Genomic DNA, 16,835 nt, shown 5'->3' on the forward strand with positions numbered 1-16,835 from the left:
CTGTGTCTGTCAGCGTAGTGTCCATAGCATGGAGGCACTACCAGGAGACAGTCCAGTACATCGGGAGACATGGAGGAGGCTGTAGGAGGGCAACAACCTCCAGCAGCAGGACCGCTATCTCTGCCTTTGTGCAAGGAGGAGCACTGCCAAATGACCTTCCAGCGGGCCACAAATGTGCATGTGTCTGCTCATACGCTCAGAAACAGACTCCATGAGGGTGGTATGAGGGCCTGCCGTCCACAGGTGGGGGTTGTGCTTATAGCCAACACCGCGCAGGATGTTTCCAGAGAACACCAAGATTGGCAAATTGGCCTCTGGTGCCCTTTGCTCTTCACAGATGTAAGCAGGTTCACACTGAGGACATGTGACAGATGTAAAGAGAGCCTGGAGATGCCGCGGAGAACGTTCTGCTGCCTGCAACATCCACCAGCATGAGTGGTTTGGCAGTGGGTCAGTAATGGTGTGGGGTGAACCGCATAGCCCTCCATGAGGTAGCCTGACTGCCATTAGGTGCCGAGATAAGATCCTCAGACCCCTTGTGAGACCATATGCCGGTGCGGTTGGCCCTAGGTTCTTCCTAATGCAAGGCAATGCTAGACCTCACAGATGCGCTTGGCTTCCTGACATACTGCAAAATTTTGCTCCAATTACTGCCTGATGAAGCAGTATTTAACCTGCAAAATGTGTTGCATTGCGGAGAATATGAATAAAGCTACTTGTTGACCTTAATCAACAGAATTGTGTCTACTTTAGGGAGGTAGGTTCACCACTACCTCCTCTTAAATGGGTTTTAATACACTTTATACCTGTTCTGGCACTTCTGTTCCAACTTACAGTATGTAATCCACTGGTGGAGGAGTGCAACCCCCTTTTTCCTGTCTACTGAAAGGTACTTCTTAACCTGAGTAGGGTCAGTCCTAATCTCCTCACTTAACTATATAATGGTTGCCTGAATGGTAACCCATGTTTGTGAGTATAATTCATTCATCTCTATTACTCAACACCTGCAACCTAACATACTACACCATTGTGTGCTCTCGGTTTCCCTTTTGTATTTCATTCATTCAGATCTAGGATGTCTTATTGTGATCCCTTTATTTTTTGAGGTGTGTGTGTATGTATATATATGTATGTATGTGTGTGTGTGTGTGTGTAGCAAGAAAAAGTATGCACCCTTTGGAATTATATGGATTTCTGCACAAAAAATAGAAATATTTCATCTTTACATTGATATTTAAAAAGTTAGATAAATATTTACATGTTTGTTTTTATTGGAATGTTTTTTTTTTCATATTAAACATTTTATTTGGGATTTTACTTTATATATGTGTTGATTTTTTTTTTTACATTTACTTGTATTTTTACTTTTTGGCCACAAGATGGCATCCATGAGTTTGTTTACATGACGTCACTCTAAGCGTAACATGTACGCTTAGAGGGACGCATGGGGACACTAGAGCCAGAAAGAGCAAAGCTTCCGAGAGACGGTGTCGCTTTTTTTGCAGGGGAGAGGAATCAGTGATCGGGCACCATAGCCCGATTCACTGATTGCCTGGCTAACGAACTGCAAGCCGGGAGCGCGCGTGCGCGATCGGCCGCGGGAGCACGCGCACATGGCCTCCTGGACGTAGCTAGTACGTTCAGGAGGCGAAAGTAGTTCATAAAATCAATGCTGAATATAATTTTGCCTTCTAAAAGTGTACCTGACAAGCACTTAATGTACTCTGTGGGCTTTCCTACTGTCCTCCTGGGCGGCTCCATTCTTCTATAATCTTCCCTGGAGAGCAACAGATGCAGTGTAGATTCTAACTTCCGTGGTCCCAAGCTGGCTATGTTTTTTTTTTTTTTTTGTCTTGGTGAGTAGGTAGGTGGCGGGGTTCTTCATTTTGCTTCCTTTCTAAATTCCTGGCCCCTTTGGAGAACTCCACTAAATATGTTACATTGATCCCTTATAGCTAGCCCCACATGCTGAAGCATGTTTCATGGTATTTAACACTTTGCTTATAAATCTTTGGGTTGTGGTGCTATTGCGGACTACAGCTTCCCTCTCAGTAAAAGTAGTACCTTTAATCTAAGTGAGACAAAGGGTGGGAAGCTACTTGTATTGCTTCATGAAATCTCTGCAACACATGGAACTGTCCTAGACAAGAGGTAAAAAATGTTTTTACTTTTTAATGAAAGTGGAGTTTCACTTTAAGGCTGATAATAAAGTGTATTTGGTGTATTGCATTGCTGAAATTTGGTGCCCTGGCATCTGTTCCCATAACAACAGACCATTTTGAGGCATTTCATACAATGACATAAATTGCTTGGCTGTTATAGGCTACTGAATCATTTTTCAAAAATGCACTTTGTTGGTTTTATCTTCTTGCTGATATAATCTTGGCTGCCCTTCTAAATGCTAACTGCTAGAATAACGCTAGAGCTGTATACTTTACTGCTGTAATATGGCCACTTCAAATGGCATTACTCTGGCCTATGAGCTGAGTTTTGCATTTTCTCTTGGCTGACTATATAGGGTAGAACTGTTGCATAGCTGAGCAATTCACAGAGACTGTGTAATGTGCCATTAAATGTTCAGACCAAGATAAATCTCAGCACCTTGTCCTTAAGGAGAAGATGAACATCTTGGTTTTCACTTTTGTGATGTATGTGGTGACATACATCTATAAAAATAGGTTGTCAGAAATGCATAACAAAACATGAGGTTTATGTGACTCATGTGTATGATTATGTGGTGTCAAGGCTATCCCACAAAGCACATACTGTTTTCTGTACGACAGTTATAATAGTGACATTCATGGCTACGCTTAAAGAGAAACTCCGACCAAGAATTGAACTTTATCCCAATCAGTAGCTGATACCCACTTTTACATGAAAAATATAATGATTTTCACAAACAGACCATCAGGGGGCGGTGTATGACTGATTTTGTGTTGAAACCCCTCCCACAAGAGGCTCTGGTACCGTACGGTACTCTGGGCAAACTGCCACAATGTAACAATGACACACACAGGAAATGGCTGTTTATAGCTGTCTGTTAAAGCCAGAACAGCTACATAATCTGCCCACAGTAACAATGTCACCATGTAATACATGTCAGAATGTGAATCTGGGAGAGGAAAGATTTTACAATGAGCAAACTCTGACTAAATCATGTATACATAATTATTGTAAAAATTAAGCACCTTTTTATATTAAATTATTTTCACTGGAGTTCCTCTTTAAACTGCTGGATTGCTTCTCTGCTATGGTCTGTGCTATATTGCTCTCCAAGGGGTGAACTGCTTGCTGCATGGCATCTGCAATATTCATATCCAAGCTTGTGTCAATACTGCCGGACTGACTCTGTGTTTACTTATACGTTTTTCCCTTTGTTTATACATGGATGGGGACACGGCATGTTTATCACGTTGTTAGGTCCCAGTAATTTTTTTGTCATCATTTTGAACGATTAGTCCTAGATGCTGGCGTATGTGTGCTGGGGTGAATGGTGATTGAGGTGGTTATGGTGTGATGGGGTGGCCATCCCATGTATTTTTTAACATTTTTTAATGAATATTTTTGGAACAATAAAATTTGATATGTATTTTGGAAATTGACAGGTGTTTCTCTTGATTATTGGGAGTGTATGCTCTACCTGTGATATTTTTGCCACTGCCATAATTTTTGATTCGTTTATGTGACTCTACCGTCGGTGCTTTTTATTCCTGTGTGGCAAAAATGTCAGGATGGTTGGCAGCTCCTGTGCCATTCCTTCAAGCCTCACACATAGCTGTGGATAGAAAATGAGTATCTGTAATGATTTGTGTCAGCAAGAAACAGAATTCTGATTATTAGGTGATCTGCAGTATCACCTGTAATGCAGATATATACCTGATTATATGGTGATCTGCAGAATCACCTATAATGCAGGTATATCAAAAAGCTGATGTGACAGCAATAGCAAGTATAGTGATTGGTGCAGCAGTAGTACTGAGAGGTTTAGCTATACCTCACCAGAGGAGCTGGTGGGTACTAACAGTACAGCGCTCCTCACCAGAATCAAGCTCCCTCTGGTGAGAGTAGAGTGGTCAGACTAATCGGGTTGGCAACAGACAGACAAATGCAGTACAAAATCGGAAGGCAGAGACAAGAAGGTTTAAACAGGCAGAGTCAGCAGCAAGATCAGATGGGCAGAGGTACAGAATCACTAAGCAGAAGAGTAGTCAGAACGAGTCATTCACAGATAATAACACAGTAATTAATAATCTTTAAAGCTATCAAACAGTTCCTATCTTGTGCGAAACCCCCGGTTTCCTCCCGGATCAAAGCACGCCGGTACTATCTAACGTCTGAGCGCTAACACCAAGTATTCGCAACAGCAGACAAGTTGCGAGTGATTCAGCTTGGCTTATGAAGCAGAGGAGACCCCTCCGCCATGCCTACTCCTCTCAGCCAATGAGGAGCGGCGAGGGTCTCCTCTGACGGCAGCCGGCCGGTCAGCTGACGCGCCTCCTCCCCTCATAAAGGTCCTGTCTGTGTGCGCGTGCACGCGATAAGGCGACCTTATGTGCAACTGACAAACCCATCCTCGGTGTGCTAGACGCCCGAGGCACGGATAGATTGCTAGGCAGAGAGCTGGAGGCAGCTGCGGTGGTAGCGTTGTTCACCGCAACTGCTTCTCCAACGTTTGTTACAGTATCCCATCAAAACCCTTGATCTGAACATCTGCTCCTTTAACCTCCCTGGCGGTAAAGCCGCCAGGAGCTCAATGCAGAGTATAGCATGCAGCAGGGGTTCTTTATTCACCTCCCAGGGGATCCAGACGTCGTTAGCTGTTCTCCTTCCTGTCCTTCAAGGCTCTGAATCACTCTGGTGAGATCGGCGTCATGGATCTCGCTACAGAGTTACAGCGCCACCCGAAGGGCAAAGGGAAAATTGCAGCGCTGGAGCCTAGGAAGGTGAGTGCGTGCTGGCACTGCTGCTGGCTTTCTGGCACCATGATTTTTCCTGATTTTAGGGTCTGAGACATGCTGATAAGACCCTAAAATCTGGAATTAATCATACTGCCAGGGATGTTCATACCAGATCTAATATCTGCTTCAGGGTGGTAAACCTTCACTGTTCAAGAGAAAGATTTTAAAAGCGCTCATAGGCTAGGACAAAGTTCAGTCTTAATATCACCAATCCAGTAGTCTTCAATCCACTGTTTAGTAAACCCTCAAAAGTCCAGGAAACAAGACCAGTTCCACAATATCCAGCCGACACGTCACATAAAAAGAGAGAAAATAAAGGTCATAGCGTAATCCAATATTTCAAATAGGTGCCCGACACCTCTAAACCTTCACTGTTAAAACCATTTCCAATTGGTAATTGCGTATTACAAATGGTTATTTGCAGGGCTGTGGAGTCGGTCCAAAAATCCACCGACTCCGACTCCTCAGTTTAGGATTCCACCGACTCCGACTCCTCTAATTTGCATATTACAATTTTGTTGATTAAAAGTATGTAACGTGAAATTCGTCTCTTAACTGCCAGCGCTTAGGAATTTTACAAGACAACTAGTGAGAAGGATATGTAGACTACTATATTTATTCCCTTTAGACTAAAACTAGTCCTTGGTAAGAGTACTTGTAAAAGGTACAAACCGGAACAAAGAACATCTATCAGGCCCTAGGCAATGTAAGTGTGGGAACATGTAAGAATGATGTGCAGGTACTCTGCAGGGGAATAAGGAGATTGTAAACAGACAACACCTCTGTGTTCAATGTACACAGCATTCTCAGTGGATTCCCTGCAGCTCTGTGGGGAGTGCATATGTAGAGTATAGTACAACTGTGTAACAAAGTAAACCTGAGACTGATGAAATTAAAGTTTTATACATACCTGGGGCTTCCTCCAGCCGCCTTCAGGATAATCCGTCTCTCTTTGTCGTCCTCCACCACCTGGATCTTCTGCTATGAGTCCAGGTACTTGAGCCAGTCGGGCGTAGTGCGCAGGCACACACTCCACCGCCAGGAGCATACTACACCTGTGCAGCACTATTGCGCAGGTGCAGAATGTTCCTGGCTGTGGGAGCGGCATGCGGTCGGACAGCGCTGACTGGCTGAATTACCAGGACTCATAGCAGAAGATCCGGGTGGTGGAGGACAGCGAGGGACTGATTAGCCTGAAGGGGGCTGGAGAAAGCCCCAGGTATGTATAAAACTTTACTTTTCATCCGTCTCAGGTACCCTTTAATTTGCAGTCACTAAACCAAATTTTAACAACATATCAAATTATTTCATTTCATCAGCAAAGGGAGTGCATACATTTGCATAAATCAGCATCAATGCAGAATTATTTCCATCTCATTGACCATCTCTATTAGTGACACAGCTACACATCAGGCTTTATTCTTACAGCATAGATGTTATTTAGTATATATAAGAGTTTCCTGTGTACACATCATGTATACAGTCACAATCAGATGTGTATATCTGACCTTAAAAATACGGGGACTGCTTTATTGAAGCAGCACAAGTAACTAATTTTGATTGGTTTATTTCATTTTTGTGGACTAAGCACAGCTACTACTGTATATATACTGTATATATACATTATTTTTAATGACTATTATCTGAGAAATAGAAAATTTTATCATATTTTCTATTTTAATTACAGTTACAAATGCATTAGGAGTCGGAGTCGGTGCATTTTTTCCTGACTCCGACTCTGACTCCAGGCACCCAAAATTGCCCGACTCCACGACTCCGACTCCACAGCCCTGGTTATTTGTGGCTGATTCTCTTTAACCACTTCGCTACTGAGGTTGTTTTCATTGTAATGCAACTGATTACTTTGGCAATAACTTTATCAGTACCTATCCTACCTAAATGAGTTATATTTTGTGTGTGTGTGTGTGTGTGTGGGGGGGGGGGGGGTTCAGGACAAATTGGGCTTTTTATGGGGCTATTATATATAATAGTTGTTTTTTTTAAGTAATTATTCTCTACGCATTTTAAATGTGAAAGAATACATTTATCCATTTTCATCCATTATAGCTTTAACGTAATTAGTTCTATTGTAAGTTAAACCCACACATTTTATTTGTCTCTCTCTCGTTTATTAGAATTGTGCCTGATGCATGAAGAACACAAATTAACTGACTCTATGCTTTACTCGGCTCTGCCTCTCTTCTTCTGCCATGTTTATTTTATGCATGTTTACTATATAGTCTTTCCCTTGAATTCTCTGGGGGAAGGAGGTTTGCTGTCAATACTTTTTAAAGGGACTCCGAGCAGTGCAGAAACTATGGAAAGATGCATATCATTTTAAAGGTCTCTTTCTCCTCTTTCCAATGATATATAAACCGACGCCCTACACCTTTTAGTTTTCGCTATTTTCGCGATTGAAATGGCCGCGATTTCAATCACGAAAATAGAGAAAACTAAAAGGCGTAGGGCGACGATTTAGGTGTTGCCAGAAAGAGGAGAAAGAGAGCTTTAAAATGATATCCATCTTTCCATAGTTACTTGTATTACACAGGACGACACTTTCCCCAGTGTCAGCAGCTCCATTCAGCAGAATGGAGCTGCTGACTTTAGGAAAAAGTCACCCTGTGTAATACAATGTAACTATGGAAAGATGGATATCATTTTAAAGCTCTCTTTCTCCTCTGTCTGGCGACACCTAAATCGTCGCCCTACGCCTTTTAGTTTTCTCTATTTTCGTGATTGAAATCACGGCCGCGGCAACTTCAATCGCGAAAATAGCGAAAACTAAAAGGCGTAGGGCGGTGGTTTATATATCATTGGAAAGAGGAGAAAGAGAGCTTTAAAATGATATGCATCTTTCCATAGTTTCTGCACTGCTCGGAGTCCCTTTAACTCTGTAGCCTTTTTATCAGGTCGGAGATTAATACACTGTTTTAGCTAGGATTTTGTAGAGAGGAGAGTGCAGTGACTTATTTTAGCTGGTAGGAAGTGGTTAAATAGGTATTCTTGTGAGTAATGCTTTGTTGTGCTTTTTGTGATTGCTGTTTGTTTCTTTTCCTCATTGACCATTTGTTATTTTGTATTTCAGTTTGCAGAGTGGTGTTTAGATTATGGTAAACATGGATGCCGGATTCCTGACAGACCTTACTCTCTCTTTGAAGGTATTGTGAATACAAGCCTATCTCATAGGCAACTATGAATGGATATGATTAGTTCTCACTCTGGCTATAGCTAAATAAGAGGGTTTAGGACGATTTCAAATAGGATTATCTTATTATCAGATGTAGCCTTGCCATTACTGGACAATATACTGGAGTCTGGAAATCTGAAGCGGTCTCCTACTGTTAGCAGTGTGTCTTGTAACTTGTGTCTTGTCTGCAGAAATGCATCAAGCACAGTGGAAACTTAGTGATTATACATCTACCGATTTGGTGGTCGTTTGATCATCTGATTTCTTAATTATCATAGAGTCAGGTGAAAATCTGTCCCACCAAAAGCATGCCCGATCAACTATTTGACCCATTTCTGGCAGAAATTGGTTGCATGTGTGGATTTGACATGCTGCAACATGTTGGGCTTACATGCTTGATTGAGTGCGCGGTGGTAACACAGACAATAGAAACCCCTGGCCGCTGTCCCCTCCGAGTGCAAAATTTGTTCCGTGCCACCATATGCCGCTGTCTCTGCACTACTTTCTGATTCGCGTGTGTGATGTCACCACGTGACTTTAACGTAATGCCCCGGGAATCACGTGGGGCGCGAATGTGGAAGGAGGTAGGAGATGGTGGCACGTAAAGTATAACTGCACGTGGCCCGGGGAGGTACATGTACATTGGGAGGACAGCAGCCAAGGGCGACCAGACAGTGTCATGAGGCCGATTCCTAAAAGATTTATTGCTGAAATTGATCAGAAATCGGCCTAAGGTTTATGGTGCCCAACTGATCTCTCTCCGATCTGTCACTTGGTCGATTTGCTCATATATCGTCTATATTGGCATCTTTTATAAGTGATTTTAACATTAAAGGACCATGATGTACATTTAGTCCTCAGTTAAAATGTAGAGTGCAGTAAAATGACCCCCACCCCCCCTCCCGAGCCTGGCTCAGGATTACCGCCAAGGAGGTTAATAAAAAATGTTTAGAACCTTCCTAAATAACCAGCATTTTACCCTTTCTGGGGTAATATTAGATAGCTGTAAAAAGTGATTTCAGCACTTATACCCATTGTTTTGAAAGGTTACAAACAGGAGCTTAATTTTTTCTGCTACTTTTCAGGAATGGCGGGTGCAGTTCATTTCCTGTCTGACATGATGACACCAGAGACTTCACGCTTCCCTGCATTTGAACTTTGATTGGCTGGCAGGAGTATACAGGGAAAAGATGTCTATCTGCGTGTGTAAGCACAGTAATGGGATGTAGACTTTTCAGCCTTTTTGTTTAGTGCCTCCACCAGATGCTGCCAGCTTTGCTTTGCCACCTCTTGTTACAGTGTGATGGCAATGTTTACTGAAGCCGATGCTACAAAAAAAATGGGCTAAATTATATAGTTAACTCCATGATGTAAATGTTCTGTAAACTGAGAATGTTCTTTATTTTATTTTTTCTTTATTAAACCTGTCCTTGTCTGTGTCTTAAATGTTGTGTGCCATGGTTGTGATAGATAGAACACATTCCAAAACAGAACCTTATTGTTTACTAGGTATGGTCAGTGAGATGTAAATACTTTCAAGTTGATGCAGAATGTATGCTCATTTGTTATGTAAATTTAAGCAGCTTGAACGTGGACCAATGCAATGAAGGTGCTGTGGAGGCCCATACACACGCCTGACTAAGGTGTCCGATAATGACTGCCTCAGCCGATAGTCAGGAGCGCATACAAGCGATCCACTCAACCCTGCGATGGCCGATTGCATTGTCTGTGCTGCACATGACGCTACACAGCTGACACGTCTGAACAGGCTGGCAAGCGTTGTCGGCCTAATGGATCGGGTCCAGGTCCCCGACGGACAACATAAAGTCAGTAGGTGTGTACGCACGTTGATATTCTCAAGCTTATTTACCATTCTAATTGGTTGCAAATAACATCCACCTGATTAAAGAGCTCCTGCTGTGTACTACACTGCACAGTGTCCAGTTTTACAAGTGAAGTTTGTCTGGTCAGTGACTGGCTGTTGCAGGGCCATATTTTAGTTGCAAGTCCAACTCCTGTATATTTCTTTTTATTGTTTGACACAAGTTGGGCACATATTACATCGGCTTCTCCATTCAAAACATAGCCTGACCAGAACATTACAGCATCTGTGTGTCAAGTAATAGTGTTAAGTGTTCCTCTCCATGTTATCTTGTAGTCTGTATAACCAATCATCATTTGTCACTGATACAGCATTTTATCAGGTGAATAAACATTCGACGTAGCTTTAATTTCATTTACACTGTGTTAATAAGCAGTGATGGAAACCTGCTTTGGAGCCTGGGTAACCCCACTGCATTATGTTAACCATAAACCAGAAGTTGCCATTTTATACAATGCAGGTTAATAGTATCCTGCTTCAGGATACCTCTGCAGCTGGCCTGTCATTTGGAAATTGAACTGCAGTGAGCAGACATTTTGGTGAAGTTTAAGCAGTCACAAAATGCACCAACTGGTGAGGTGAGGACTCTGTTGTGGTTATACTCTACAGGGGCCATGGGATTGCTGTTAACGTACGCAAGGGGAGGACCTGGCGCCAGTGGCTACTACTGGGCCATGGGGGAGCAGTTTTTGGTTGGGAGGAGAGATAGCTTGGGGAAAGCCACTCTACAAAATGCCCCTACACCATGAAGATGCACCAGGCTAAGACATTTTTTTCCCCTGTTTCTTGTCCTTTAACCACTTGAGGACCTAGGGCTTTCTACCCCTTAAGGACCGGCCACTTTTTTTCCATTCAGACCACTGCAGCTTTCACGGTTTATTGCTCGCTCATACAACCTACCACCTAAATGAATTTTGGCTCCTTTTCTTGTCACTAATAAAGCTTTCTTTTGGTGCTATTTGATTGCTCCTGCGATTTTTACTTTTTATTATATTCAGCAAAAAAAGACATACATTTTGGCAAAAAAATGATTTTTTTAACTTTCTGTGCTGACAGTTTTCAAATAAAGTAAAATTTCTGTATACATGCAGCGCGAAAAATGTGGACAAACATGTTTTTGATAAAAAAAAAACCAATTCAGTGTATATTTATTGGTTTGGGTAAAAGTTATAGCGTTTACAAACTATGGTGCAAAAAGTGAATTTTCCCATTTTCAAGCATCTCTGACTTTTCTGACCCTCTGTCATGTTTCATGAGGGGCTAGAATTCCAGGATAGTATAAATACCCCCCAAATGACCCCATTTTGGAAAGAAGACATCCCAAAGTATTCACTGAGAGGCATAGTGAGTTCATAGAAGATATTATTTTTTGTCACAAGTAAGCGGAAAATGACACTTTGTGAAAAAAAAAGTTTCCATTTCTTCTAACTTGCGACAAAAAAAAATGAATCTGCCACGGACTCACCATGCCCCTCTCTGAATACCTTGAAGGGTCTACTTTCCAAAATGGGGTCATTTGTGGGGTGTGTTTACTGTCCTGACATTTTGGGGGGTGCTAAATTGTAAGCACCCCTGTAAAGCCTAAAGGTGCTCATTGGACTTTGGACCCCTTAGCGCAGTTAGGCTGCAAAAAAGTGCCACACATGTGGTATTGCCGTACTCAGGAGAAGTAGTATAATGTGTTTTGGGGTGTATTTTTACACATACCCATGCTGGGTGGGAGAAATATCTCTGTAAATGACAATTTGTTAATTTTTTTTACACACAATTGTCCATTTACAGAGATCTTTCTCCCACTCAGCATGGGTATGTGTAAAAATACACCACAAAACACATTATACTACTTCTCCTGAGTACGGCGATACCACATGTGTGGCACTTTTTTGCACCCTAACTGCGCTAAAGGGCCCAAAGTCCAATGAGTACCTTTAGAATTTCACAGGTCATTTTGAGAAATTTCGTTTCAAGACTACTCCTCACGGTTTAGGGCCCCTAAAATGCCAGGGCAGGGCAGTATAGGAACCCCACTAATGACCCCATTTTAGAAAGAAGACACCCCAAGGTATTCCGTTAGGAGTATGGTGAGTTCATAGAAGTTTTTATTTTTTTTTCACAAGTTAGCGGAAATTGATTTTAATAGTTTTTTTTCACAAAGTGTCATTTTCCGCTAACTTGTGACGAAAAATAAAATCTTCTATGAACTCACCATACTCCGTACGGAATACCTTTGGGTGTCTTCTTTCTAGAATGGGGTCATTTGTGGGGTTCCTATACTGCCCTGGCATTTTAGGGGCCCTAAACCGTGAGGAGTAGTCTTGAAACCAAATGTCGCAAAATGACCTGTGAAATCCTAAAGGTACTCATTGGACTTTGAGCCCCTTAGCGTACTTAGGGTGTAAAAAAGTGCCACACATGTGGTACCGCCGTACTCAGGAGAAGTAGTATAATGCGTTTTGGGGTGTATTTTTACACATACCCATGCTAAGTGGGAGAAATATCTCTGTAAATGACAATTGTTTGATTTTTTTACACACAATTGTCCATTTACATAGAAATTTCTCCCATCCAGCATGGGTATGTGTAAAAATACACCCCAAAACACATTATACTACTTTTCCTGAGTACGGCGGTACCACATGTGTGACAGTTTTTTGCAGCCTAGGTGCGCTAAGGGGCCCAACGTCCTATTCACAGGTCATTTTGAAGCATTTGTTTTCTAGACTACTCCTCGCGGTTTAGGGCCCCTAAAATGCCAGGGCAGTATAGGAACCCCACAAGTGACCCCATTTTAGAAAGAAGACACCCCAAGGTATTCCGTTAGGTGTATGGAGAGTTCATAGAAGATTTTATTTTTTGTCACAAGTTAGTGAAAAATGACATTTTGTGAAAAAAAAACAATAAAAATTAATTTCCGCTAACTTTTGACAAAAAATAAAATCTTCTATGAACTCGTCATACACCTAACAGAATACCTTGGGGTGTCTTTTTTTCTAAAATGGGGTCACTTGTGGGGTTCCTATACCGCCCTGGCATTTTACAGGCCCAAAACCGTGAGTAGTCTGGAAACCAAATGTCTCAAAATGACTGTTCAGGGGTATAAGCATCTGCAAATTTTGATGACAGGTGGTCTATGAGGGGGCGAATTTTGTGGAACCGGTCATAAGCAGGGTGGCCTTTTAGATGACAGGTTGTATTGGGCCTGATCTGATGGATAGGAGTGCTAGGGGGGTGACAGGAGGTGATTGATGGGTGTCTCAGGGGGTGGTTAGAGGGGAAAATAGATGCAATCAATGCACTGGGGAGGTGATCGGAAGGGGGTCTGAGGGGGATCTGAGGGTTTGGCCGAGTGATCAGGAGCCCACACGGGGCAAATTGGGGCCTGATCTGATGGGTAGGTGTGCTAGGGGGTGACAGGAGGTGATTGATGGGTGTCTCAAGGTGTGATTAGAGGGGGGAATAGATGCAAGCAATGCACTGGCGAGGTGATCAGGGCTGGGGTCTGAGGGCATTCTGAGGGTGTGGGCGGGTGATTGAGTGCCCTAGGGGCAGATAGGGGTCTAATCTGATAGGTAGCAGTGACAGGGGGTGATTGATGGGTAATTAGTGGGTGTTTAGGGTAGAGAATAGATGGAAACACTGCGCTTGGGTGGTGATCTGATGTCGGATCTGCGGGCGATCTATTGGTGTGGGTGGGTGATCAGTTTGCCCGCAAGGGGCAGGTTAGGGGCTGATTGATGGGTGGCAGTGACAGCGGGTGATTGATGGGTGGCAGTGACAGGGGGTGATTGATGGGTGGCAGTGACGGGGTGATTGATGGGTGATTGATAGGTTATTGACAGGTAATCAGTGGGTTATTACAGGGGAGAACAGATGTAAATATTGCACTGGCGAATTGATAAGGGGGGGTCTGAGGGCAATCTGAGCGTGTAGGCGGGCGATTGGGTGCCCGCAAGGGGCAGATTAGGGTCTGATCTGATGGGTAACAGTGACAGGTGGTGATAGGGGGTGATTGATGGGTAATTAGTGGGTGTTTAGAGAAGATAACAGATGTAAACAATACATTTGGGAGGTAATCTGACGGCGGGTTTGCGGGCGATCTAATGGTGTGGGTGGGTGATCAGATTGCCCGCAAGGGGCAGGTTAGGGGCTGATTGATGGGTGGCAGTGACAGGGGGTGATTGATGGGTGATAGGTGATTGACAGGTGATCAGTGGGTTATTACAGGGAAGAACAGATGTAATTAATGCACTGGTGAATTGATAAGGGGGGGGGTCAGAGGGCAATCTGAGCGTGTGGGCGGGTGATTGGGTGCCCGCAAGGGGCAGATTAGGGTCTGATCTGATAGGTAAAAGTGACAGGTGGTGATAGGGGGTGATTGATGCGTGATTGATGGGTAATTAGTGGGTGTTTAGAGGAGAGAATAGATGTAAACAATGGATTTGGGAGGTGATCTGATGTCAGATCTGCGGGCGATCTATTGGTGTGGGGGGGTGATCAGATTGCCCGCAAGGGGCAGGTTAGGGGCTGGCTGATGGGTGGCAGTGACAGGGGGTGATTGACGGGTGATTGACAGGTGATCAGGGGGATAGATGCATACAGTAAACAGGGGGGGTGGTCTGGGGGGGGGGGGTCTGGGGAGAATCTGAGGGGTGGGGGGTGATCAGGAGGGGGCAGGGAGCAGGGTGGGGGATAAAAAAAAAAAGCGTTGACAGGGAGTGATTGATGGGTGATTAGGGGGTGATTGGGTGCAAACAGGGGTCAGGGGGGGGGGTCTGATGGGTGCTGTGGGCGATTTGGGGCAGGGGGGGGGGAAATCAGTGTGCTTTGGTGCAGACTAGGGTGGCTGCAGCCTGCCCTGGTGGTCCCTCGGACACTGGGACCACCAGGGCAGGAGGCAGCCTGTATAATACACTTTGTAAACATTACAAAGTGTATTATACACTTTGTATGCGGCGATCGCGGGGTTAACATCCCGCCGGCGCTTCCGTATAGCCGGCGGGATGTTGCGGCGGGTGAGCGGCGCCAGGCGGAGGCGGAGGATCGCGTCACGGATGACGCGATCGCTCCGCCCATGCCCATACAAGGACCGCCGCCAATTGTCAATACGGCGGTCCTTGCGGCTTCCACTTCCCGGCCGCCAATTGTACATACGGCGGTCGGGAAGTGGTTAAACCTAAGTGCGCCTCCATGAAGGTGCATCTTATAGTGCGAAAAATACTGTAACTATTGTAAGGAAAAACCTGCATGGTATTAATTTTTTTTTTTTTATCAGTGTCTGAAATAACTACTAGCTTTGTTCTCAGTCAATGTAATCATTCAGACTTTCCTTTTTCCAATGATAATTTTTCATTGCAACTTTGTTATAAAGCAGCGTAGTTATAAGGCAGTGCAGGTTGTCATTGCAGACACTAAGTGCAATAAGTACATACAATCCGGCTTATCTGGGTAGCCATACTGGCACTTTATGCAGAGACATTGGCTGCTAAGAGAGTACTGGTCTCACATAGGTCAGTGAACTTGTTTGATGTGGAGAGATATTTATGAAACTGTGCTGCTGCATGAGGGAACAGCAGGCTGGTTTGGCAAATATGTGGGCTTCTGTTTGAATGCTGACAAGCCTGATAGTTGGATGATAGCTCCTACTGTTATGTTAATGAAATTAGTGTACTGGTATTTTCTCCAGTTAGATTTATTTCACTACCATTGCTACTTGGTTTATGTATCTCATTAATTAATTTGTATTTATTATTTGTACAGGTGTCACTAATTTTCTTATATGGCCAGTAGATGTCACCCTAGCCATTGAAAAATCACAATTTTTTTTCTTTTCATTCCCCATTGAAAAAGGCCACAGAAACAGATGTCACACCCCCTTTAGAGGCGTGTATAGTGCCCCTCCCCCTTTCTTTACAAGCCTCCTATCAGCAGCTGCAGAGACCTAAGACAGGGATTATATGGCTGCTAGCGCCAGAAGGACCGCAGCTCCGGGCACTAATTATCATTTAAAGTAATAAACATTTTGGGGAAGGACATATGATGTCAATGTATGGCTACACTCTTCATGTTTAGAATTGATCAGCAGTGATTTGCCACAAGTAATTGCGAGGAGCAGCATTTCCCTAAGAGGTTTCCCGCTAGGTCATCTCAGCCATACTAGCTCCCAAGTCTGCATGTAGGATTACATGTACGTTTTTATTTTGGGATTTCAGAATGTCTGTAATGTAAAGCACAAAATGTTTTATTGTCCGATTATACGGTTTAACTGATCTCTTTATTTTTACATTTATAAGGAAAGATTGTTGCATGCATTGTTTGCCTTTGTAAAAAAAAAAAAAGAGGTGGGTGTAGTTTGCGTTTGCCTCTGTGTATGTCTGTTGTACTGTCCACATTCACCGTGTAGAGAAACACTGATGATACTTGGCTTTGTGAGAAGATTGGTGTGTGTGTGTCTGTCTGTACTCCCACACACTGTAATGCTCTTCTGAGGCATGTGTATGCGTGATTCTTGGTAAGTGCTTCACCTCAGTAACACGACAAATCTTTTCCATACCACCCTGTTCTGTGGATACGTCTTATATTTCACCTTTATTGCTGTGGTTAAGTATCAATAAAAATAATACCAATAGAACTGATGCTGTGTTGTTTGGTTTGTTACCATATTTTAAACGTATTGATATATGATGCATTCTCTGATGAATGCACATTTTTATATACTTGAACAAATTCAGATTAGCAGTAAAGCAAATTAGTGTAAGTGAGGAGGTTGGTAGTGTTAAAAGCCTGGCCACCCTAGGGCCAAGTTGGC

The 16,835-nt window shown here is 43.4% G+C and overlaps 1 protein-coding gene across 1 annotated transcript in view; it reads left to right on the forward strand.

Moving 5' to 3' along the window:
- The window catches only part of LANCL2 (LanC like glutathione S-transferase 2), an 81,795-nt gene extending 70,469 nt beyond the window's left edge, over positions 1 to 11,326 (forward strand). The window contains exons 8-9 of the mRNA XM_068236351.1: positions 8,047 to 8,119; positions 9,234 to 11,326. Of these exons, the coding sequence (XP_068092452.1) occupies positions 8,047 to 8,119; positions 9,234 to 9,310 (150 nt within the window). The 3' untranslated portion in view covers positions 9,311 to 11,326. The remainder of the gene's footprint in view (positions 1 to 8,046; positions 8,120 to 9,233) is intronic.
- Positions 11,327 to 16,835: the final 5,509 nt, after the last annotated feature.

Source organism: Hyperolius riggenbachi, chromosome 5 (genome assembly GCF_040937935.1).
Source record: "Hyperolius riggenbachi isolate aHypRig1 chromosome 5, aHypRig1.pri, whole genome shotgun sequence".
Classification (NCBI taxonomy): Eukaryota; Metazoa; Chordata; class Amphibia; order Anura; family Hyperoliidae; genus Hyperolius; species Hyperolius riggenbachi.